The following is a 27,144-nucleotide window of genomic DNA, read 5'->3' as shown; positions in this document are numbered from 1 at the left end:
GTAGTATTAAGAACAGAGGACTGAGCCCTAGAGGGAAAAATCCTCACTTGGTCCCCTTCTCTGTTCCTTCTTTTGGAAAAGTAAAATCTGGAAGGGAGGATTTCCTGCCCTCTGCTTCCACCCTTTTTAGTCGCCTGCTACGACACGCAGGGAATACGTGGGCAGCATTCTTTCTCCACCATCCCTAGGGATATATCTAACTATGTCTATCTATCTATCTATCTATCTATCTATCTATCTGTCTATATATATATATATATATATATATATATATATATATATATATATATATATATATATATATATATATATATTCAAGTGTATTTGTCGAATACTGGTAATGTCCTTGTTGTGGTAAACACCTTCACTAAACTCCCTCCCGCAGGACTGATTCTGGTGCCGAACGGGAAGGCCATCGGTCTGGGTCTTGGGGACGACTGGAACCAGCAGGCGGCGCCCTTGGCCACCACCCCCAGCAGCAGCAGCAGCAGCAGCAACGTCCTCACCTCTGAGCAGGTCAGGGTTCGTGGAGAAAAAAAACCTCACTTTGAAGTATCGTCTCGTCATTCGTGGACGTATGGCTTCTGTAATCATCTACGTCTGTCATAATCCTTTTCTTAGTTCCTCTTGTTATATTTACGTATCATTTCCCTTCAAAGAAGAGATGGGATGTAGTTAGACGTCGTGAGGAACGATCATAACTGAATGGAAGGTAGGTATGTCCAGATGGGTTAGTGGATGGAGATATTATGTGTCGTAACTTTAACGAAATCCATAGAGAAGACAAAAAAAAATACGAGCCTAACTTTGACGTTATTGTGAGGTAAGAACTCGCAGTAGCAATCCTCGTGGGTGATGATGATGGGCGACAGATGGTAGGATCATAACGCTAGGGTCGTCGCAATTTTCCAAACAGATCTCCATTTTTTCCACGACACAGCATTCAGTCCATCAATCAAACCTCGTTCCTCTACTAACATCTTATTAGAAATATGGCTCAGGGAACGATAATAAAACACTAACTAATGTTGATAAAGCAGGTGAGTTTTTGAATATCCAGTAAATAAAGCCATTCACATTAGAGGACCCTTAAGAAGCTTTAGAAGAATGCCATTGTCGGAGTTTCATTTACAGGCCTGGAACATTACTGGAACAAGATAAAGACTGGAGCAGCAGCTTCCCTCACATAATGTTAGTACGCTGAATTTGGTCTTATTTTTGTCAAATCAATGTTCATTATTTCCTTTTCTATTTTCTATCATAATTATGACCATAGTTCGATGATTGCAGATATTTCTACTTGTAGGAAAAGACAGTAAAGATGTTGATAATGTACGATAAGGAAGGGCATTTATTATATCCACTACAGTATCACAAAAACACGTCTCCCGTCTTTCAAGACTAGATTTATTCCCTCAAAAAACATTTTTACACTTTATTTCCTGGAATCACCTCAGTAACCCCGAGACTCTTGATCACACTCATGTTGCCTCAGTAATCATTTCAGTGTCCTCGAAAGACATCTTTTTCAGTTCCTTTAGGAATTACGTTAGATTCTCGGAGATGTCTTATTCTAAAGGATCGTCACGAGAGGTATTCACATCTCGCCAAAATGTGTTCCGTGTTAACACCTTTGGGAATGATTGCTGTGTTCAGTGGTCAAGTGTCATAACTGTGGAAAGCATGTCGGACGTGTTGAACCAGAACTGTCTTTTCCACCATATGACTCGCTTCACTGTTCAGTGTTCCACTCGACAACGTCCAGTTCTGGGTGCCTAAAACACATGATTTCATTCAGCCACTCTCCACTGAAACCCACTCTCAAACACTCCTGGCTCACCCTCATACCACAGCCTTTTTGTGTTCTTTTCTCTTTTGTTCATGCTCTTCCAAACCTTGCCACCAGCTTCCTGAGTTTTTCTTTGGGGTTTGCCACCAGAGCCGCGTCATCTGCAAACAGCAGCTCCAGTGCCTTCCATCTCCACCATACTAGTGCTGACCCGCCCCTCATTCCAAGATCCTCTCATTTACCGCCTCGTATATGAAAAGATTAAACAAGCATGGCGACATCACACATATTTGACGCATTATCTTCTTCCCTAGGAACCACTCACTCTCCTCTCTTCCTACTCGCATATTCGCACATGTCTTACTTTACCAGTAAAGACTCTTTGCTGGCTTTAGTAACTTTCCAGTCACCCCATATATATATATATATATATATATATATATATATATATATATATATATATATATATATATATATATATATACACACACACACATTTATATACATACCCAGCACTTTCCATAAGGTAGTCAGTCCTCTCGCCTCCTCTAGATGCATGAATGCCATATGCTATTCACTTCCCCCTGCCAGTATTTCTCACACACATTCTTTCCAAGCAAGCACCCAGCCCAGCCCACACACACACACTTTACCTCTCCTGAGACCACATGGCTCCAGGCACAGCACGACCCTCTCAATAGGTTTTCGTCTATATATGATATTTATTTTCATCTCTCCCTTGCTTTTATACAAGGAGGCAGTACATGCACCTAACCAGTCCTCAGGTACCTCACCTTGAGCAGTACACACCTCGTAGTACCTAACCCAACCAGTCCTCAGGTACCTCACCTTGAGCAGTACACACCTCGTAGTACCTAACCCAACCAGTCCTCAGGTACCTCACCTTGAGCAGTACACACCTCGTAGTACCTAACCTAACCAGTTAGTACTGTAGTCACTCCTCTGTCTGTAGCTTCATCTCCTCCTGATGCTTGACCACACTTCCTCCAGTGCTAGGCTTTCACAGAGTCACCTGCCATTTGACCTATACCGCCACGACTCGCTCTCGCTCGCTCTCTGGGTGTGTGTGTTGCCAACCTCATATCCCAAGCACAGTGTACGTCTCCCTAACACGTTCAGCTGGCCTTTCAGTACGACTCATACTGTCTTCCTTTGGCGTAGCTTCTGTCTGTGGCTTCTCCTCTCCTCCTGACCTGATTCACATATTGTCAACACAATCGTTTTCTTTTCACTCTTCACATCCTTCAAAAACATTTTCTTGTTTTCTCTAAAGTCATCCATGATCTTTCTCCCAATTTTTTTTCATTTACCCTCCTTTTTTTTTCAGTTTCCTTGGCTTCCTTTTTTTTGTACTCCTTTCAGTCAGTCACACATGTAACCTCTCATCTATGTATCTCGAGTTTATCTATTCTACATCCTTTTTCCACCACACACTACCATGTCTCACACGTCCACGTAACGCTCCCGGCATGCCACCCACTCCACCTGCACTGTGTGTGTGTGTGTGTGTGTGTGTGTGTACTTGTGTGTCTGTATTATACTGGGAGGGAGATTTACTCTCGTGGGGTCCCAGCGCTTGAACCTTCCTCACAATCACACAGATTTTCACATCTTTTTGTGTACTATTTCGCATTACTATTTCCTCGTGCTCTCTGTCACATTCCTTCACCACTCTCATACGTTGAAAGTAATTCTTTTAACATCTTTTTTGACGTTTCTTTCTTAATTTCATATCATATTCGCTGTATCTTTCGAAGAACTGTTCCCTTTCACTCCGATTTCAAAACCTGAAAGTTTTGATTCAGTCGCCCCTCACTCTTCTATATTTGTGTGTGTGTGTGTGTGTGTGTGTTTGGGTGTGTGTGTGTGTGTTCACGACCTCATTAAATTGTTCAATCCTCATGACTTAAAATTGTTCAGTAGGTAACGAGGTCGCGTCTGACAGCTACCCATGTCTTTGCGACTCTCGGGTCATAAAACCCTGAGGTGAACATTGTCATTATGAAGACCAGGAGGAGGTAGGAGGAGGAGGTAGGAGTAATCACCCCCGGCTAACCCTGATGTGTGTGTGTCTCCTGACGCAGGTGAGCGAGCTGATGACGGCGACTGAGCCTGGCTTCCTGAACGCCACGACCATCACCGACTTCGTCAACTCCCTCGACAACCCAGAGAACGTCACCCTCATAGACACAGGTAAGGTGGGCCCACCTGGCGGCCTCGTAGCAACACACACACACACACACACACAACACACACACACGCCTGAGCGTCCAGCCAGCCACCACACACACACACACACACACACACACACACACACACACACACACACACCTGAGCGTCCAGCCAACCACCATACACACACACACACACACACCTGAGCGTCCAGCCAACCACCATACACACACACACACACACACACACACACACACCTGAGCGTCCAGCCAGCCACCATACACACACACACACACACACACCTGAGCGTCCAGCCAACCACCATACACACACACACACACACACACACACACACACACACACACACACACACACACACACCTGAGCGTCCAGCCAGCCACCACACACACACACACACACACACCTGAGCGTCCAGCCAGCCACCATACATACGTACACACACACACACACACGCAGCTCCCCAGCGTGTACAGGGCCAGGGCCTACCTTGTATAGGGTGTCAGCACTAATGTACAACACTTGGCTGTTAGCAACACCAGGACTTCGGTTCGAATTAGCGTGGCTAGGGTGCGCGGTGGGTTAGCCTCCTCTTGCGTCCCTTTGTTTGTGTCCTCCCCCACCTTCCCGGTGCACACCAGTTAGGCTCAGAATGTCTAAGAAGGCCGTACATGTCTCGCCCTTATGTCGTTTAGCGTCCGTCAACCGATGTAAGAAGGTGATAAAGATGATAAAGGAAGATGAAAGATGATGTAAATTACAAAATGAATAACGAAATAGGTTCATTTATGTTGCAGGACAGCCCTTAGACCGAAGCTGGACACCTTAACGTTGAAGTTACAGAGATGTTAAGAATCCACAGGCCCCATCCAGGCCCCACAAAACTTTCCGTGGTTTACCGTGTCATTCATGAACACAGTGTGTCATACAGTAGTGTCATTCATGAACACACTGTGTCATACAATAGTGTCATTCATGAACACAGTGTCATACAGTAGTGTCATTCATGAACACTGTGTCATACAGTAGTGTCTTTCATGAACACACTGTGTCATGCAGTAGTGCCATTTATGAACACACTGTGTCACAATAGTGTCATTCATGAACACTGTGTCGTACAGTAGTGTCATTCATGAACACACTGTGTCATACAGTATTGTCATTCATGAACACACTGTGTCATACAGTAGTGTCATTCATGAACACTGTGTCATACTGTAGTGTCATTCATGAACACACTGTGTCATTCATGAACACAGTGTGTCATACAGTAGTGTCATTCATGAACACTGTGTCATACAGTAGTGTCATTCATGAACACTGTGTCATACAGTAGTGTCATTCATGAACACTGTGTGTCATACAGTAGTGTTATTCATGAACACAGTGTGTCATACAGTAGTGTCATTCATGAACACAGCGTGTCATACAGTAGTGTTATTCATGAACACTGCCATACAGTAGTGTCATTCATGAACACACTGTGTCACACAGTAGTGTCATTCATGAACACAGTGTGTCATACAGTAGTGTCATTCATGAACACACTGTGTCATACAGTAGTGTCATTCATGAACACAGTGTGTCATACAGTAGTGTCATTCATGAACACAGTGTGTCATACAGTAGTGTCATTCATGAACACAGTGTGTCATACAGCAGTGTCATTCATGAACACAGTGGGTCATACAGTAGTGTCATTCATGAACACTGTGTCATACAGTAGTGTCATTCATGAACACAGTGGGTCATACAGTAGTGTCATTCATGAACACAGTGTGTCATACAGTAGTGTCATTCATGAACACAGTGTGTCATACAGTAGTGTCATTCATGAACACAGTGTGTCATACAGTAGTGTCATTCATGAACACAGTGTGTCATAGAGCAGTGTCATTCATGAACACACTGTGTCATACAGTAGTGCCATTTATGAACACTGTCTCATACAGTAGTGTCATTCCTGAACACACTGTGTCATACAGTAGTGTCATTCATGAACACACTGTGTCATACAGTAGTGTCATTCATGAACACACTGTATCATACAGTAATGTCATTCATGAACACAGTGTGTCATACAGTAGTGTCATTCATGAACACAGTGTGTCATACAGTAGTGTCATTCATGAACACAGTGTGTCATACAGTAGTGTCATTCATGAACACAGTGTCATACAGTAGTGTCATTCATGAACACAGTGTGTCATACAGTAGTGTCATTCATGAATACAGTGTGTCATACAGTAGTGTCATTCATGAACATTGTGTCATTCATGAACACACTGTGTCACAGTAATGTCATTCATGAACACAGTGTGTCATACAGTAGTGTCATTCATGAACACACTGTGTCACAGTAATGTCATTCATGAACACACTGTATCATACAGTAGTGTCATTCATGAACACAGTGTGTCACAGTAGTGTCATTCATGAACACAGTGTGTCATACAGTAGTGTCATTCATGAACACACTTTCATACAATAGTGTCATTCATGAACACAGTTTGTCATACAGTAGTGTCATTCATGAACATAGTGTGTCATACTGTAAGGTCATTTATGAACACAGTGTGTCATACAGTAGTGTCGTTCATGAACACAGTGTGTCACAGTACTGTCATTCATGAACACACTGTGTCATACAGTAGGGTCATTCATGAACACAGTGTGTCATACAGTAGTGTCGGTTCATGAACATTGTGTCATTCATGAACACAGTGTGTCACAGTACTGTCATTCATGAACACACTGTGTCATACAGTAGTGTCATTCATGAACACAGTGTGTTATACAGTAGTGTCATTCATGAACACAGTTTGTCATACAGTAGTGTCATTCATGAACATAGTGTGTCATACAGTAGTGTCGTTCATGAACACAGTGTGTCACAGTACTGTCATTCATGAACACACTGTGTCATACAGTAGTGTCATTCATGAACACAGTGTGTCACAGTACTGTCATTCATGAACACACTGTGTCATACAGTAGTGTCATTCATGAACACAGTGTGTCATACAGTAGTGTCATTCATGAACACAGTTTGTCATACAGTAGTGTCATTCATGAACATAGTGTGTCATACTGTAATGTCATTTATGAACACAGTGTGTCATACAGTAGTGTCATTCATGAACACAGTGTGTCATACAGTAGTGTCATTCATGAACACAGTGTGTCATACAGTAGTGTCATTCATGAACACAGTGTGTCATACAGTAGTGTCATTCATGAACACAGTGTGTCATACAGTAGTGTCATACAGTAGTGTCATTCATGAACACAGTGTGTCATACAGTAGTGTCAAACAGTAGTGTCATTCATGAACACAGTGTGTCATTCAGTAGTGTCATACAGTAGTGTCATTCATGAACACAGTGTGTCATACAGTAGTGTCATACAGTAGTGTCATTCATGAACACAGTGTGTCATACAGTAGTGTCATTCATGAACACAGTGTGTCATACAGTAGTGTCATTCATGAACACAGTGTGTCATACAGTAGTGTCATTCATGAACACAGTGTGTCATACAGTAGTGTCATTCATGAACACTGTGTGTCATACAGTAGTGTCATTCATGAACACAGTGTGTCATACAGTAGTGTCATTCATGAACACAGTGTGTCATACAGTAGTGTCATACAGTAGTGTCATTCATGAACATAGTGTGTCATACAGTAGTGTCATTCATGAACACAGTGTGTCATACAGTAGTGTCATTCATGAACACAGTGTGTCATACAGTAGTGTCATTCATGAACACAGTGTGTCATACAGTAGTGTCATTCATGAACACTGTGTGTCATACAGTAGTGTCATTCATGAACACAGTGTGTCATACAGTAGTGTCATTCATGAACACTGTGTGTCATACAGTAGTGTCATTCATGAACACAGTGTGTCATACAGTAGTGTCATTCATGAACACAGTGTGTCATACAGTAGTGTCATTCATGAACACAGTGTGTCACAGTACTGTCATTCATGAACACACTGTGTCATACAGTAGTGTCATTCATGAACACACTGTATCATATAATAGTGTCATTCATGAACACACTGTATCATACAGTAGTGTCATTCATGAACACAGTGTCATACAGTAGTCATTCATGAACACTGTGTCATACAGTAGTGTCATTCATGAACACACTGTATCATACAGTAGTGTCATTCATGAACACAGTGTGTCATACAGTAGTGTCATTCATGAACACACTGTATCATACAGTAGTGTCATTCACGAACACAGTGTGTCATACAGTAGTGTCATTCATGAACACTGTGTGTCATACATTTCTTGATGATATGTATATTGTGAGCAGAGGTCACAGGACAGTGTTGCCAATGCATCTACTAACTACACAACATGCAGTGTGACATGGGGTTACGTCACCTCATTGAAGTGCTAGAAATGTCAAAAGTTAATTCGATCAGTTGAAGTTAAGTCTTCAAGATTTTTATTTAGTTTTTTTATTTTCTATATAAAATTTATGCCAGATATTTTTGATAGTGTTTATGTAAACCATCTTATTTTATCCTAGTGATATCTTCAAGATTTTTATTTTATTTTTTATTTTCTATGTAAAATTTATGCCAGATGTTTTTGATGATGTTTATGTAAACCATCTTATTTTATCCTAGTGATTTTTTTACTCTGTAGGAAGGTTGAGGATCTGGTAATAAGGCTGCTGTTCAAATCCTTCACATATATGTAGATTAAAGGATTTAAACATTTTAAGGATATACGTCAGTGAGCGTGTTTTGTTTTTTAAGGAAACCCTTGAATGCTTTTTTTTTAGGGGGACAATTAAACAGTCTTTTTACGGATACACCCGCACATTGACAACATATCACACTTTTTTTTTTTAGGGATACCCGTGAACACCGATACATTTTATGCAATCCTTAAATGCACGACATTCGTTGACAGGTTATGGACACGAAAGAATAAGAGTTAGCTAGAATGTTTAAGGGTCTTAAAATATGGTTTTAGGCACCCATAAAGACGCCCTGACAGCAGGTCACACAGAGCCAGGTCATGAGAGGTCATAATAGACAGCAGGTTACACAGACCTAGGTCATGAAAGGTCATCATAGACGGCAGGTTACACAGAGCCAGGTCATGAGAGGTCATCATAGACAGCAGGTTACACAGAGCCAGGTCATGAGAGGTTATCATAGACAGCAGGTCACACAGACCTAGGTCATGAGAGGTCATCATAGACAGCAGGTTACACAGACCTAGGTCATGAGAGGTCATCATAGACAGCAGGTTACACAGACCTAGGTCATGAGAGGTCATCATAGACAGCAGGTTACACAGACCCAGGTCATGAGAGGTCATCATAGACAGCAGGTTACACAGACCCAGGTCATGAGAGGTCATCATAGACAGCAGGTTACACAGACCTAGGTCATGAGAGGTCATAGATAAAGAGATATTATCATGACAGCGTTTCTCTCTCTCTCTCTCTCTCTCTCTCTCTCTCTCTCTCTCTCTCTCTCTCTCTCTCTCTCTCTCTCTCTCTCTCTCTCCTGCAGGAGGCGAGGAGCAGATGACGAAGGGATCGTCGTCGTCGGCGGAGGCGGAGGTGGAGGAGGAGGAGGAGGGAAGGAGCGGGTACCAGACGCACCCGTGGGGCATCTTCTTCACCATCCTGGGCACAATGCTCCTCGACTTCGACGCCGACGCCTGCCAGAGTCCCTCCCGTGCATACCTCCTGGACGTCACAGTACCAGGTCAGACCCACCTGCCTGACCTGACCTGACCTCTCTCTCTCTCCTGGCACTACTAGTTCCCCCTGTCCCCCCACCCCCCAACCATGACCTGTGTAAGGGTGTGGATGACGTATGAAGTGGTCCGGTCGTGACCTGACATGCTTGAATATTTTCTTTTTTTTTTTGGAGTGGATGAACAGCTGGGTTGACTGTGGACCGACTGCCGCAACTAGGATTCGAACCTATGCCATGCTCGACCCTGGTCAGGAACGCTACCCTCTACACCACGGCGGGAGTTCTGTGGATATGTCCTTTGTACCCCCTATCATCTATTTTCTTTTTTTTCTATATCTCTAGTATCATTTCCCTCAGAGTAGCTCTCGTACGAAACGGGCTGTTAGGAGCTGAATAACGAAGCTTCGTATTGGTCCACTTCTGGGGTCAGATGATCGTTAACGATGACGTAAAATCCGACAGAACGAACCTGGTCTTAGTGTGGATGTGAACCGGTTCTTAATTTCGTCTCGGACCATCCTTCTGCAGCGCCCACACCGCTGTGGTCACTACGCTACACTCACCTCATTATAGAGATCACATCGCGGCACTGTCTTCCCTTGTTTACACTGTACAGCATCTTTGATACGTAATCCAAATCACAGATGTTCAGTCTTTTGTAAATAGAATCACTTGACATATAACTGCTGGATAGATTATCCAATACGACCCACACATTCTTACATGTCATGCCCTACACCTGGTGTGCCCTTGAGTTTACCTCTTGGTGCCCCGCTCTCCACAGGACGTGGGAGAGGCCACACTAAACTCGCCGCTTTTGTGGTAAAAGTCAAAAATCAATTCTTGAAGTGTTGTCCCGCCCGGTGGACGTGGCTAGCTCCCAGGGCGCTGCCTCCACATACAAGGGCACGCTGGAGCTGGGAAGGTAACCACGCACACACACACACACACACACACACACACACACACACATATATATATATATATATATATATATATATATATATATATATATATAAACAAATTTTTTTTAATCATCATGAATTTCCTTTTGGATCCTGACATTTTATTCAAAACATCGCGATAAAAGCAGTTATATATATATATATATATATATATATATATATATATATATATATATATATATATATATATAACCCCACGACCCCTTTTAAGGGGTTCCTCTAGCTTCTAGTCTGTGCTCCATGGAAGAACAGGGAATTCAAAAACTCGGTCAGATTATATTATTTACATATGTATATGTTAAAACATAACAGGTAAAATGTTATTTAAATGCACTACACTAAGTTGTATATATAAAGATTCGCCAGGAGTTAACACAGGCCCTTGTCTTGTTACGTACCTTCCCTCGCTTTTCTCCCTATACTAGAACACAACTCATCCTAAACTAATATTCTAAAATTACGTAGGAAGGCTCACTGCTATGGAACCGACAAACTTTTGACTGCAAAAGTTACCGTAAATCACATTGGATCTTAAGGTATACGAAAACTTCATGTTGTCGCGCCATCATCGCTGACGCCGCTGCCAGACGTGGCCTAGAGATTCATAAGAGGAAATTGTATTATCGCTTTTCCCCAAAACAAATTCTTCTTAACTTTCCGGTCCCCATAGAGCCACACGTCTTACCTTCCAATTAATTTACACGACAAAATCCTATCAGGGTTGTTTAATATTCCGGGGGCGAGCCGAGGGCTTAGCCCCCTCCCACTCAGGTCTTCCCGGGAGGGGCTACCTCGGGGGAGTGCGCGAGGAAAACTAGGTCCTCCAGGCGTGACCCAAGACCTCGCTAAGGGCGAGAAATCCGGTCGCTCTAGACAGTTTCCCCGTGGGCGGCTAAGACACAGGTACTGTCCTCTGGCCCAGCGCTCTCTGAGCTGCCAACCTGACATGCAAATGTATATATATATATATATATATATATATATATATATATATATATATATATATATATATATATATATATATGAAGAGAATGAGTGAGAAAAGATTGACAAAGAGGATATATGTATCAGAGGTAGAGGGAAAGAGAAGTGGGGGACCAAATTGGAGGTGGAGGGATAGAATGAAAAAGATTTTGAGCGATCGAAGCCTGAACATACAGGAGGGTGAAAGGCGTGCAAGGAATAGAGTGAATTGGAACGATGTGGTATACCGGGGTCAACGCGCTGTCATTGGATGGAAACAGGGCATATGAAGCGTCTGGGGTAAACCATGGAAAGTTTTGTGGGGCCTGGGTGTGGAAAGGGAGCTGTGGTTTCGGTGCATTACACATGACAGCTAGAGACTGAGTGTGAACGAATGTGATCTTTGTTGTCTTTTCCTAGCGCTACCTCGCGCGGGGGGAGGGGATGCTGTTTCATATGTGGCGGGGTGGCGACGGTGTGGATGAAGGCAGCAAGTGTGCAGGTGTATGTGTGTGTGCTTTGAGGTTTATAGGTGTGCATATGTGCGTGTGTGGGCGTTTGTGTATATGCATTTGTATGTGTGTCTGTTAGGCCATTTTCTCTGTTTCCTTGCGCTGCCTTGCTAACGCGGGAGACGCCGACTAAGTATAATAGAATATATATATATATATATATATATATATATATATATATATATATATATATATATCCGGCCCTATATATATATATATATATATATATATATATATATATATATATATATGTATCCGGCCCTATATATATATATATATATATATATATATATATATATATATATATATATATATATATATATATTGGAAAGGATTGAATTTTGCACGTGATCAAGGTATTCCTATGAGTCCACGGGGAAAATGAAACACGAAAAGTTCCCAAGTGCACTTTCGTGTAATAATCACATCATCAGGGGAGACACAAGAGAGAACTTTATAAGTCAGTTGATATACATCGAAGAGACGAAGCTAGGTCCTAGCTTCGTCTCTTCGATGTATATCAACTGACTGTTATATTTCTCTCTTGTCTCTCCCCTGATGATGTGATTATTACACGAAAGTGCACTTGGGAACTTTTCGTGTTTCATTTTCCTCGTGAACTCATAGGAATACCTTGATCACGTGCAAAATTCAATCCTTTCCAATATATATATATATATATATATATATATATATATATATATATATATATATTCTTTCTTTTAAACTATTCGCCATTTCCCGCGTTAGCGAGGTAGCGTTAAGAACAGAGGACTGGGCCTTTTTTGGAATATCCTCACCTGGTCCCCTCTGTTCCTTCTTTTCGGGAAAAAAAAAAAAGAAAAAACGAGAGGGGAGGATTTCCAGCCCCCCGCTCCCTCCCCTTTTAGTCGCCTTCTACGACACGCAGGGAATACGTGGGAAGTATTCTTAATCCCCTATCCCCAGGGATAAATATATATATATATATATATATATATATATATATATATATATATATATATATATATGCTGGTATACGCATCTCAAGTTTACTTTTGCGTTATATTAACTTAAAACCCGTGAACACATGCTGTTACGCTCACCATTGTATGCTTATACATGTATTTTAACCTAACCTAACCTAACCTAACCTAACCTAACCTAACCTAACCAGGATTTCTGTTAACAACAAAATCACTTGCATATTTTCACGGCCAAAATCATAAGATTGATCATTGGTCGAATCCCAGTGGTTGACACTCTCTCTCTCTCTCTCTCTCTCTCTCTCTCTCTCTCTCTCTCTCTCTTCCGGCGCCCTGGCCAGCCATGAGCGAGGGAAAGGAGAATGACATAACGGGCATGAGAGGCGGCGCGCGTAATAATACACGAGTTTGTGAAGCGTTGGGTCGTGTACCGCCGCCAAGTGTGACGGGCAGATGCGTCTTGCATTGTGTATGATCTTGTTGCCGCGCCGCTCCAGCCATATTTTTCTGATTTAGGTTTTGTGTGTGTGTGTGTGTGTATTTCTACGCGTTTATATTTGCGTGTGTGTGTATTCCTTCGTGTTTAAATTTGTGTGTGTGTGTGTATTTCTACGTGTTTATATTTGTGTGTGTGTGTATTCCTTCGTGTTTATATTTGTGTGTGTATTTCTACGTGTTTATATCTGTGTGTGTGTATTTCTACGCGTTTATATTTGCGTGTGTGTGTGTATTCCTTCGTGTTTATATTTGTGTGTGTATTTCTACGTGTTTATATTTGTGTGTGTGTATTCCTACGTGTTTATATTTGTGTGTTTGCGTATTTCTGCGTCTTTATATTTGTGCGTGTGTGTGTATTCCTGCTTGTTTATATTTCTGTGTGTATTCCTGCTTGTTTATATTTGTGTGTGTGTATTTCTACGTGTTTATATTTGTGTGTGTGTATTTCTACGTGTTTATATTTATGTGTGTGTATTCTTGCGCGTTTATATATGTGTGTGTGTATTCCTGCTTGTTTAAATTTGTGTGTGTGTATTTCTACGTGTTTATATTTGTGTGTGTGTATTCTTGCGTGTTTATATTTGTGTGTGTATTCCTGCGTGTTTATATTTGTGTGTGTGTGTCTCTCTCTCTTTATATATGTTTTAGATTTATGTATGTGTGCGTATATGTGTATTAGTGATTTTAATTTGTTTAGAGTAGGAACTTTGCTATACTTTAATCTAATTTTCACCTCATAGATGATGGTCTGATTCCCGTGAACTGAAGTATGGCTACGTTGCTGAGTGTGTGGGCGCCATGTATTGGTCTTGGAGTAAATGATAAAATGCTTTGGTTGATGGGAAATACTGTAGGAGACTGTGTTGACGGGCCTCACTTGTGGAGGACAAATGTTGGAGACTGTGGCGACTACACTAGTGAGGAACATTGTTGGTGGAGACTGTGGCGACTACAGTGGTGGAGAATAATGTAGGAGCCTACACCAGTGGGAAACGTTGATAGAAACCATGTCTACTAAATTCACAGACTTAGAAAAGTGTTGGAGATATGTGGCGACGACTTCAACAGTTGTGAACACATCGTTGGAGATCGTTACGTGCTGATGATTATGATGACGGTTGTAAAGATGATTATAATCATGAAATATGAGATTATGATGATCAATCCTTGCCAGTCCTCAGTTCCACTATGGATCTGAGCGAATACCAGTGACAAAGTCGTGGGCCTTAGGTAAATGGCGTGGATGGAGACGTGCATCGTAATTTACTTTTTTTTTCCAATATCGATGCGAAATAGATGACCAACTTGTACGTGTTGATGTTTCCTCTCTTATCTCAAGCGATAACCGATATGTCTTCGACCTAGGTCTACCCCTGGAGTCTCGATGTCCATGGTGATATTTAAGGTAATCCGGGTGTGTGTGTGGGATCGAAAATAATCGTGATTTCACGACTTTGCGTAATGTAATCGGTCTTCAGTGTGATTGTGGGTGATTAGAATTATATGATTACTGATTACATGCGATTACTGATTTACTTTTTTCCGTCCCGTACGCTGAATCCTTGTGTGTCTGTGCGCGCGCGCGCGCGCGTGTGTGTGTGTGTGTGTGTGTGTGTGTGTGTGTGTGTGTGTGTGAGTGTGTGTGTGTGTGTGTGTGTGTGCGCGCGCGTGTGTGTGTGTGTGTGTGTGTGTGTGTGTGTGTGTGTGTGTGTGTGTTTGTGTGTGTGTGTGTGTGTGTGTGCGCGTGTGTGTGTGGGTGTGTGTGTGTGTGTGTGTGTGTGTGTCATGACAGGTAATGCGTCAAGCGTTGAAATTAGTTTTGACAGGTATGTCGTGAGCCTCGACAGGAGGCGTGACAGGTGTGTCTACAACCATGACATGCTGTATGTCATGAGCCGTGACAACCTCGTGACAGTCCCCGAGTGTCACACGGTTGTGACAGCTAAGCTTACCCTCACCTCTCCCCTCACCTCTCCCCTCACCTCCTGCAGAGGACCACGCCGTTGGGCTCTCCACCTTCACCGTCATGGCGGGGCTTGGAGGCGGCCTGGGCTATGCCATGGGCGGCATCAACTGGGACGCCACGTTCATAGGTAAGACGCAGCAGGAGGGAGGAGCTGGGTGGAGGAGGGAAGGGCAAGGGTTTGTCCTCTCCCACGATGCCCTTGTACGGAGGCTCATACCTTCTACGAGTATACCTCAGTATGATATAGATATATCATCATATAGATGTTGGGGGGTTAAGGAATGCGTATAGTTTTGTATTACATCGTGTCTGTGGTCGTGTTCGGCCGCGCCTCCGTCAGGTACGCTGCTGGGGGGTCACGTGCGGGCGGTGTTCACCCTGGTGACCTTCATCTTCGTGGCGTGCGTGCTGAGCACCCTGTACTCCTTCAGGGAGATCCCGCTCGAGGTCTTGCAGAACACCAGCAAGGCTGAGCTACTGAAGGTGAGTCTCGCGGGTGAGGAGTCGCCCCCCTCCTCCCAGGTGAAGGTGAGTGGCTTGTAGGTGAAGGTGAATCCTCCTCCTCCTCCTCCTCTTCCTCCTCCCCAAGTGGTGAAGATGAGAATCTCCCGAGGATGAAAGTGACTAGTCCAACACGTGGTAGTGTGTGTGTGTCTCCCACGGGTGAATGTGAGTGTCCGGAAGGTGAGGTAAAGTCACCTTCATGGGAAGGTGTGAGTCTTCCTTAAGGCGAAGGTGAGGCTTCTGCCTCTTCACCCCCCATCTTCCTTCCCCCTATCGGCAGGTGACCCCAACCTCGCCTGTTACAAGAAAGGTCAAGTGTGACGTACATTTACGTCTTGACTTATTGTGTTCCCTGGAGCAAATGATTTCCAATTAGGTGATGTGCCTGACGAGATACACACACACACACACACACACACACACACACACACACACACACACACACACACACACATATATATATATATATATATATATATATATATATATATATATATATATATATATTCCTATGAGTCCACGGAGAAAATGAAACACGGTATGTTCCCAAGTGCACTTTCGTGTGATAATCACATCATCAGGAGAGACACAATGATGTGAATATTACACGAAGTCCACTTGGAAACTTATATATGTATATATATTGGGTGAAAGGCTTGCACAAGATATAGTAAATGGGAACGCTGTGGTATTAGTATACTGTCCATAATCAGAAATTGTTGTGGGGTCAGGTTATTTAACGTACATATGTTACAAGGTGGTGGCTTGAGGATTGACTGAGTATATATATACATATATATATATATATATATATATATATATATATATATATATATATATATATATATATATATTACCTTTATTTAAAGACAAAGAGGACAAACGTGAGTGTTTGAATTACGAATGTACAGGATATGTTGAGTCTACTGTACCTTATGATGTGTATGGGAGGGTGGTGATGGAACATCTAATTGAGGAGTTGTGTATTTTCAGCAGAGATAGATGATTTCAGAACCAGATGTTTCCTCTGAAGTGTGTGTGCCAGGAATACCCAGAGAAAGAGAGTGACTTGTATGTGTGTGGAGACAGTAGGTGCTGGTGTGAACCAAGACACTGTAGGGAAGGTGGTACGAACATGTGGGTGGATAGAAGACTTTGGAAAGCAGTGAGATGGGTTTGTTACCACAGGACTAAGGCATGTGGTGCAAGTATCGAAGTGGGGAAAATGGGCAGTCCCCAGCGAAAGGTTTGCCCTCAATGATCGGAAACGCCGTTTGCCAATCTCTTAAGGATAATGCTTAGGAGGAAATAGTATAGAGTGATAAGATTTAATGAGGTTGAAAGTTTTTCCTTAATATGTAAGTATTTCATAGTTTGCAGTATTGTCTGTGTCCTACTGATATAATGTGTCCCTGGAAATACATTTTGAACTTATGGTTTGTTAGAAGAATTCCTGGCAGAAAACAGCGATGCCAGAGCTTTGTCTTAAATGGAAGCCATTTGTTTACTGTCGTCAACCCAACGTTTTCCTAAGATAAAAGGGCTTATGGTGGCTATCTTTCTTCTTCTCCTTCTTCTTCTTCTTCTTCTTCTTCTTCTTCTTCTTCTTCTTCTTTTCTTCTTCTTCTACTTCCTAGTCTTCTTCTTCTTCTTCCTAGTCGTCTTCTTCTTTTTCTTGTCTTCTTCTTCTTCTTCTTCTTCTTCTTCTTCTTCTTCTTCTTCTTCTTCTTCTTCTCTTTCTTCTTTATCTTCTTCTGTTCAAATACTTTTATTTAGTTTCTAATTTTCTTCCTAAACTTGTTTGTGATTTTATATACCCTCCATAATCCTGTATGTTGCCACATACCTCCGATTTCCTGCACAGGTTTGTTTTAAGCGTGATTTTCTTCGAGATGTTGCCACCTTGGATCTTGATGCAAGAAGCGAGTCTGCAGTTTGCTGGAGGTATGGAGCGGGGAGACGGTAGATGATTCAGTTACTGTTTGCGGATGACACCGCTCTGGTGGGAGATGACAGTGCGGGGAAGTATTTAAAAGAAGGCTGAAAGTTGATAACTGTGAGGAAAGATGGTAAGGCACATACAACAGAGGGATAAGACACGGTTGTTTCAGTGGGGGGATTTAAATGGGGAGGACCTGGGGCAAGTGGCGTGCCCTGGGTATCAGGGAGTGGATGTGAATGCTGACGAAATCACGAGAAGTAAAATTTTAAGGTAAAAAAGGGGGCGAGGGCTCTTGACACTTTAAAAGAAGTGTGGAAGGAATAATGATAATAGTAATAATAATGATCATAACTATTATCATTATTATTATTATTTTCTTTCAATCTATTCGCCATTTCCAGCGTTAGCGAGGTAGCGTTAAGAACAGAGGACTGGGCCTTTGAGGGAATATCCTCACCTGGCCCCCTTCTCTGTTCCTTCTTTTGGAAAATTGGAAAAAAAAAAAAAAAAAACCGAGAGGGGAGGATTTCTAGCCCCCCGCTCCCTCCCCTTTTAGTCGCCTTCTACGACCGGCAGGTAATACGTGGGAGGTATTCTTTCTCTCCTGTTATTTCTTGGGAAGACAATGTCCTGACGTGCAGGTTCCCCGCAGTAGAACCCGTGGCTGCAGTAGTGGCCCGACCATACATATATCCTGGTCTTGGCCAAATGAAGCCATCACGACCTGGCTGGCCGCCCCAGGGGTGGTGTAGACAGTGGCTGGGGTGGGATGATGACGTCACCCACTGTTTGTGTGAGTGTTTACGGCTTAATACCGCGTGTGTCTGCCCGCCTCCCAGCAAACAACCCAGGCGACACAGTGGTTAGAATTATTACCACCAGACTGTGATGATTCCACACACCATTTTCTTTCCTTATTTTTCTTTCCTCCTGTTTTCTACATGTGTGTATGTGTGTGTGTGTGTGCCCTCCACTTCTTATATCTCAAAATCTAATGAATAGAACAGAAGGAGTCAAGCGGGAAATGCTCATCCTCCTCGAAGGCTCAGATTTGGGTCTCTGAATGTGTATGTGGATATTACCAACAGAAAATGATTGGAAAAAAGATAGGTAGTATGTTTGAGGAAAGAATCCTGGATGTTCTATCTCTGAGTGAAACATTGCTCAATAGTAAAGGGGAAGAATGGTTTGGAAATGTCCTAGGAGTAAAGTCAGTGGTTGGTGAGAAGACAATGGCTAAGGAAGGAGTAGCACTACTCCTGAGGCAGGAGTTGTGAGAGTGTGTGAAAGAATGTAAGGAAGTGAGCACTAGAAAGTGTGGGGAAAAATGAAAGTGGATGGTGAGAGATGGGTGATTACTGCTGCTTATGCACTTGGCCACGGGGGAATAAATCATGGGAGCAGGTGAGTGGGAGTGTCAGTTGCTTTGATGCACGAGACCGGGTACCAGTGATGCGGTGAGTAATGTAGCAGTTGAGGGTATAATTGAGTGTATAGGGTGTTCACTTTTCTGAATGGGAATGGCGAAGAGCTTGTGGAATTGTGTGCTGAAAAAGGAGTGTTGATTGAGAATACCTGGTTTAAAAACAGGGACATTCATAAGTGTACGTATGAGAATAGTAAAGATGGTCAGCGGGCATTATTGGATTACATACTAAGTGATAGGCGTGTAAAAGAGAGACTTTTGGATGTGAATGAGCTGAGAGGGGCAGCTGGTGGGATGTCTGATTATTACCTTGTGGAGGCGAGGGTGATTATTTGTTGAGGGTTTGGGAAAAGAGGAAAATTTATTGGGGAGAGAAGAGAGTGGTGGGAGTAAGTGAACTTGGAAAAGATTTGTGTGAAGAAATACCAGGAGAGATTGTTTGGAATGAAAGGCGTGCGCGGGATAGAGCGAAATAGAACGACATGATATACAGGGGTCGACGTGTTATCAGTGGACAAAACCAGGGCGTGTGAAACGTCTGAGGTAAACCATGTAGAGGTCTGTGGGGCCTGGATGTGAATAGGGAACTGTGGTTTCGGTGCAGTACACATGACAGCTAGACTGTTCCTGGCGCTACCTTGCTAACGCGGAAACGGCGATCAGAGAGAGAGAGAGAGAGAGAGAGAGAGAGAGAGAACCATCGAACTAGGTAGGCAGTTAGTCACTTCACAGACGACCGTAGACCCATCTCATCATGTAACCTCACCTCACACAAACATAACTACCTAACCGCCAGTTAACACCTCCCTCTCTGACACCGCCCAACAATGTATCTAACCCACAAGCAGCAACGACCAATTAAGCCATCCGAACAAGTGGCTAACACCGTAACAATCCATCTTAACCACCCAAGCACCTTACCTCGCTAACAAAGACACCAGCAGACTCGAACATCCAGGTTATGACTGAGGAGACTAACTAAAACTAACTAATGAACTAACTAACTTACTAACTAACTAACTAACTAACGCCCCCGCCCACCCTCCGGGGATTCACCTCTCCTGCCGCAGGCGCTGTCGACGGAGCAGCAGACCCTGGAGCCGCAGGGCATGGCTGAGGATGGCAGCGTGGGTTATGGTACCATGGACGCCAAGCCCCCACACAGACCCAGCTCCCTACCCCTCATGGTAAGTACCAGTACACTATCCCACATGGTAAGTACCAGTACACTACCCCACATGGTAAGTACCAGTACACTACTCCTCATGGTAAGTACCAGTACACTACCCCTCATGGTAAGTACCAGTACACTACCCCTCATGGTAAGTTCCAGTACACTACCCCTCATGGTAAGTACCAGTACACTACCCCTCATGGTAAGTACCAGCACACTACCCCTCATGGTAAGTTCCAGTACACTACCCCCTCATGGTAAGTACCAGTACACTACTCCTCATGGTAAGTACCAGTACACTACCCCTCATGGTAAGTACCAGTACACTACCCCTCATGGTAAGTACCAGTACACTACCCCTCATGGTAAGTACCAGTACACTACCCCTCATGGTAAGTACCAGTACACTACCCCTCATGGTAAGTACCAGTACACTACCCCTCATGGTAAGTACCAGTACACTACCCCTCATGGTAAGTACCAGTACACTACCCCTCATGGTAAGTACCCAGTACACTATCCCACATGGTAAGTACCAGTACACTACCCCTCATGGTAAGTTCCAGTACACTACTCCTCATGGTAAGTACCAGTACACTACCCCTCATGGTAAGTACCAGTACACTACCCCCTCATGGTAAGTACCCAGTACACTACCCCTCATGGTAAGTACCAGTACACTACTCCTCATGGTAAGTACCAGTACACTACTCCTCATGGTAAGTACCAGTACACTACCCCACATGGTAAGTACCAGTACACTACATCTCATGGTAAGTACCAGTACACTACTCCTCATGGTAAGTACCAGTACACTACCCCACATGGTAAGTACCAGTACACTACCCCTCATGGTAAGTACCAGTACACTACCCCTCACGGTAAGTACCAGTACACTACCCTTCATGGTAAGTACCAGTACACTACCCCTCATGGTAAGTACCCAGTACACTACCCCTCATGGTAAGTACCCAGTACACTACCCCTCATGGTAAGTACCCAGTACACTACCCCTCATGGTAAGTACCAGTACACTACCCCTCATGGTAAGTACCAGTACACTACCCCCTCATGGTAAGTACCAGTACACTACCCCTCATGGCAAGTACCAGTACACTACCCCTCATGGTAAGTACCAGTACACTACTTCTCATGGTAAGTACCAGTACACTACCCCTCATGGTAAGTACCAGTACACTACCCCTCATGGTAAGTACCAGTACACTACCCCTCATGGTAAGTACCAGTACACTACCTCATGGTAAGTACCAGTACACTACTCCTCATGGTAAGTACCAGTACACTACTCCTCATGATAAGTACCAGTACACTACCCCCTCATGGTAAGTACCAGTACACTACCCCCTCATGGTAAGTACCAGTACACTACCCCTCATGGCAAGTACAGTACACTACCCCTCATGGTAAGTACCAGTACACTACTCCTCATGGTAAGTACCAGTACACTACTCCCTCATGGTAAGTACCCAGTACACTACCCCTCATGGTAAGTATCAGTACACTACTCCTCATGGTAAGTACCAGTACACTACCCCTCATGGCAAGTGCCAGTACACTACCCCTCATGGTAAGTACCAGTACACTACCCCCTCATGGTAAGTACCACTACACTACCCCTCATGGTAAGTACCAGTACACTACCCCCTCCTGGTAAGTACCAGTACACTACCCCACATGGTAAGTACCAGTACACTACCCCTCATGGTAAGTACCACTACACTACCCCCTCATGGTAAGTACCAGTACACTACTCATGGTAAGTACCAGTACACTACACCTCATGGTAAGTACCAGTACACTACCCCTCATGGTAAGTACCAGTACACTACCCCCTCATGGTAAGTACCAGTACACTACCCCCTCATGGTAAGTACCAGTACACTACCCCTCATGGTAAGTACCAGTACACTACCCCTATGGTAATACCACAAGTACCATAACTACCCCTCATGGTAAGTACCAGTACACCCCCCCATGTATAGGTAATACCAGGTAACTACCTACACTCACATGGTAAGTACCAGTACACTACCCCTTGGTATCCCATGTACATACCAGTCACCCTTATAGTACAGTACATACACACCCTCATGGTAAGTACCAGTACACTACCCTTCATGGTAAGTACCATCACTACCCCACATGGTAAGCAGTACCACTACACCCTCATGGTAAGTACCAGTACACTACCCTTCATGGTAAGTACCAGTACACTACTCCTCATGGTAAGTACCAGTACACTACCCCTGGATGTACAGTATACCCAGTAAGTACCAGTACACTACCTCATGGTAAGTACCAGTACACTTCCCACTTCATTAATGTACGTTTACATAAGACCGTCTGGTAAGTACAGTACATAATCTCATTGTTAAAGACATTTCTACTTCATGTTTTGTAAATATTACGACTTATCTAGTAATTACGTGTCATTGTTATGAGTGTTGTGGTAAATTTATTGATGAAGGAATTTCGTTGAGTCAGATTTTGTAAATATAAGGACCTTTGAGGTAGCATTGTTGAGTGGTAGTGCTTAACTTTGGGGGAGGGAGTACAGTTGAGGGAGAGGGTCGAGTTAGGGGCCAGCTTGAGGGAAGGTAGCCCAGCTTGAAGGAGACGGGTGAGGGAGTTGAAGAGGAAGGTTAAGCTCCCAGCTTGAGGGAAGGGTAAAGTCCCAAGATTGAGTGACGATAAGGCCCAGCTTGAGGGAGAGGGTAAGGCCCCAGCTTGAGGGAGACGGATAAGGCCCCAGCTTGAGGGAGAGGGTAAGCCCCCTCCCCAAGTCAGCTTGAGTGTGAGTAAGTTATGAGGCGAGGTTAAGGCCGCCTAAGTTGCACTTGGCATAGAAGCTCAGCTTGAGGAGCAGTGGGATGCCTGCAAGCTTGAGCATCCGCTTAATGCATTCCACGGCTTCTGATGCGTATGCACTAGCTGAGAGGTTATTGAATAGGATCATAGGATTTGTGCAGAGGAATTAATCGGACATAAGGGATTAGTTGCATTCTGTTATATATAATAGCCACACTTATATATATGATATGATTATAGTTCATATAATGAGTAGTAAGCTTATGGCCAAATTGCAGGTACGTATTATGAATTTTCCCATGTACTGAGGAGAGTTTTTTGGATTTTTTCTCGGGTTTGGTTCTAGAAGGGCACAGTGTGTGCCCTGGAGGCCAGTCATACCAGGTTCACGTGACCAGGCATAGCTCGCTTCAGTAGGTCATGCGACTACCAGTGTGACATATGCACTAAGCTAGAGTTATTGATAACTGGGGATTATAGAGGATTTTTCTGCAAGAATTTAAATCATGAATATAAAGGGGATTGCATTATATATTATATATATATATATATATATATATATATATTATATATATATATATATATATATATATATATATATATAGTAATGCTTGATTGTGCAAATATATGCAGGTACGTAATTATGTAATTTTTAATGTAATTTAAAGATTTAAAATTTGCGATTTTTTCTCCGTTTTCTGTTCCTCAGAACGGGCACAGTGTGGAGCCGGCCTCGGAGGCTCAGTCATACCAGGGTTACAACAGTGACCAGGGTATGGCAGGGGAGGGCCAGGCCGGCCTACAGCAGGAGACCTCATTCAACCAGCAGGTACGTGGTGCTAGGGAGGACCCAGCCACACACACACACACACACACACACACACATCCTCCCGCCTCACTTGTGTGGGAGACACGTAAGGGTAAAAGCACCCAGCTCACGAGCCCCAGTGGCCTTGTATGACACAACCTGTGGTAGTTTTACGACGGTAGGCGCCATGACCAGATTGTCCAGGGTAGAAGAAGGACGTCAGGCTATATCACGACAAGGACCCCAGGACACCCTGTGGTAATGGACCAGGTGTTACACCCTGTGGTAACGAACCAGGTGTTGCGCCCTGTGGTAGTAGACCAGGTGTTATACCCTGTGGTCCTACCTTACCTAAATATATCTGGGAGTGGATCTGGCAGTGGATGGAACCATGGAAGCGGAAGTGGATCATAGGGTGGGGGAGGGGGCGAAAATTCTGGGAGCCTTGAAGAATGTGTGGAAGTCGAGAACATTATCTCGGAAAGCAAAAATGGGTATGTTTGAAGGAATAGTGGTTCCAACAATGTTGTATGGTTGCGAGACGTGGGCTATGGATAGAGTTGTGCGCAGGAGGATGGATGTGCTGGAAATGAGATGTTTGAGGACAATATGTGGTGTGAGGTGGTTTGATCGAGTAAGTAACGTAAGGGTAAGAGAGATGTGTGGAAATAAAAAGAGCGTGGTTGAGAGAGCAGAAGAGGGTGTTTTGAAATGGTTTGGGCACATGGAGAGAATGAGTGAGGAAAGATTGACCAAGAGAATATATGTGTCGGAGGTGGAGGGAACGAGGAGAAGAGGGAGACCAAATTGGAGGTGGAAAGATGGAGTGAAAAAGATTTTGTGTGATCGGGGCCTGAACATGCAGGAGGGTGAAAGGAGGGCAAGGAATAGAGTGAATTGGAGCAATGTGGTATACCGGGGTTGACGTGCTGTCAGTGGATTGAATCAAGGCATGTGAAGCGTCTGGGGTAAACCATGGAAAGCTGTGTAGGTATGTATATTTGCGTGTGTGGACGTGTGTATATACATGTGTATGGGGGTCGGGTTGGGCCATTTCTTTCGTCTGTTTCCTTGCGCTACCTCGCAAACGCGGGAGACAGCGGCAAAAAAAAAAAAAAAAAAAAGATAGATATATATATATATATATATATATATATATATATATATATGTATATATATATATATATATATATATATATATATATATATATATATATATATATATATATATATATATATATATATATATTTACGTGAGTTTGGAGCATAGAAATCTTGAGACAAAGTTATAGACTAGATTATTTAGCAGTTAGATGATACACAAATGTAATTAATCTAAAGGATAGTTAAGACTAATTACATTGTTGTTTTTGATGGACTGCAGACACGGTACTCTTAACAGAAATGAAATTACATTAAACTTTTAGAAGACGTAAAGATTACGTAATTAAGTGTTAAAAAAATGTAATTAGATTGTGAGGCTTAAAGACTTAAGTTATACCCTAACACGAGAATCTTCATAAGGTCCAGCTTAAGGGAGACGGGTGAGTGAGACGGATGAGGGAGACGGGTGAGTGAGACGGATGAGGGGGACGGGTGAGTGAGACGGATGAGGGAGACGGGCGAGTGAGACGGATGAGGGAGACGGGTGAGTGAGGCGGATGAGGGAGATGGGTGAGAGACGGATAAGGGAGACGGGTGAGTGAGACGGATGAGGGAGACGGGTGAGTGAGACGGATGAGGGAGACGGGTGAGTGAGATGGATAAGGGAGACGGGTGAGTGAGACAGATAAGGGAGACGGATGAGGGAGATGGGTGCGTGAGACGGTAAGGGAGACGGGTGAGTGAGACGGATGAGGGAGACGGGTGAGTGAGACGGATGAGGGGTAGTGTGCAAGGCATAATATGAGCTGTGAGGAGTTAGAGTCGACACCTTCATTGGAAAAGAATAACTTCAGATGGTCATGTGTAGCACAGGTCCAGGGATGATGGTAGTGTTGTTAACTCCTGAAGCGAAGTTGGTTTATCTCTGCCTCACCACTGGGTGGCAGTGTTGCCAACCCCAGCACTGCGATTTTTATCATAGGGGAACACAGTTTGATTGTCAGTCAATAGATGAATTATTATTATTATTATTATTATTATCATTATTATTATTTTCATTATTTTCATTATTATTATTATTATTATTATTATTATTATTATTATTATTATTATTATTACTTTCATTATTATTATTATTATTATTATTATTATTATTATTATTATTAAACATGAGACTAATCCTTACCTATTAAGCGACGTAATTTTGTTTTTTTTATTACGTATGATAAAGGTCATTTAGGAATAACTGTCTTAAAAGAGAGAGATTGACATATTAATCAAATCCACCATGACAAATACTACAGCTCAGGACAAAAAAAACAAGAGACCTTTTCTCCTTGATTTATCTCGTTACATGTCTAACATTTCTTGTCCTTTAGTTCCTCAATGATAGCAAGACATTTCTTCAACTGTGAGAGTATAGCTTCTTCCTTCAACTGTGGGAGTATAGCTTCTTCCTTCAACTGTGGGAGTATAGCTTCTTCCTTCAAGTGTGGGAGTATAGCTTCTTCCTTCAACTGTGGGAGTATAGCTTCTTCCTTCAACTGTGGGAGTATAGCTTCTTCCTTCAACTGTGGGAGTATAGCTTCTTCCTTCAACTGTGGGAGTATAGCTTCCTTCAACTGTGGGAGTATAGCTTCTTCCTTTAACTGAGGGAGTATAGCTTTTTCCTTCAACTGTGGGAGTATAGCTTTTTCCTTCAACTGTGTCAGTATAGCTTCTTCCTTCAACTGTAGGAGTATAG

At 43.1% G+C, this 27,144-nt stretch overlaps 1 protein-coding gene across 4 annotated transcripts in view; it reads left to right on the top strand.

The window, feature by feature from the left end:
- Nucleotides 1–27,144, top strand: part of LOC139756413 (membrane-associated transporter protein-like) — a 256,616-nt gene that overhangs the window by 209,243 nt on the left and 20,229 nt on the right. For all 4 annotated transcript variants that reach the window (XM_071675871.1, XM_071675855.1, XM_071675848.1 and 1 more), the window contains 7 exons: nt 386–516; nt 3,895–4,003; nt 9,553–9,750; nt 15,639–15,740; nt 15,954–16,096; nt 20,556–20,672; nt 24,198–24,317. In XM_071675871.1, the coding sequence (XP_071531972.1) occupies nt 386–516; nt 3,895–4,003; nt 9,553–9,750; nt 15,639–15,740; nt 15,954–16,096; nt 20,556–20,672; nt 24,198–24,317 (920 nt within the window). The remainder of the gene's footprint in view (nt 1–385; nt 517–3,894; nt 4,004–9,552; nt 9,751–15,638; nt 15,741–15,953; nt 16,097–20,555; nt 20,673–24,197; nt 24,318–27,144) is intronic.

This window comes from Panulirus ornatus, chromosome 2 (genome assembly GCF_036320965.1).
Source record: "Panulirus ornatus isolate Po-2019 chromosome 2, ASM3632096v1, whole genome shotgun sequence".
In the NCBI taxonomy this organism is placed as follows: Eukaryota; Metazoa; Arthropoda; class Malacostraca; order Decapoda; family Palinuridae; genus Panulirus; species Panulirus ornatus.
This window is presented reverse-complemented; position numbering and strand designations above follow the sequence as displayed.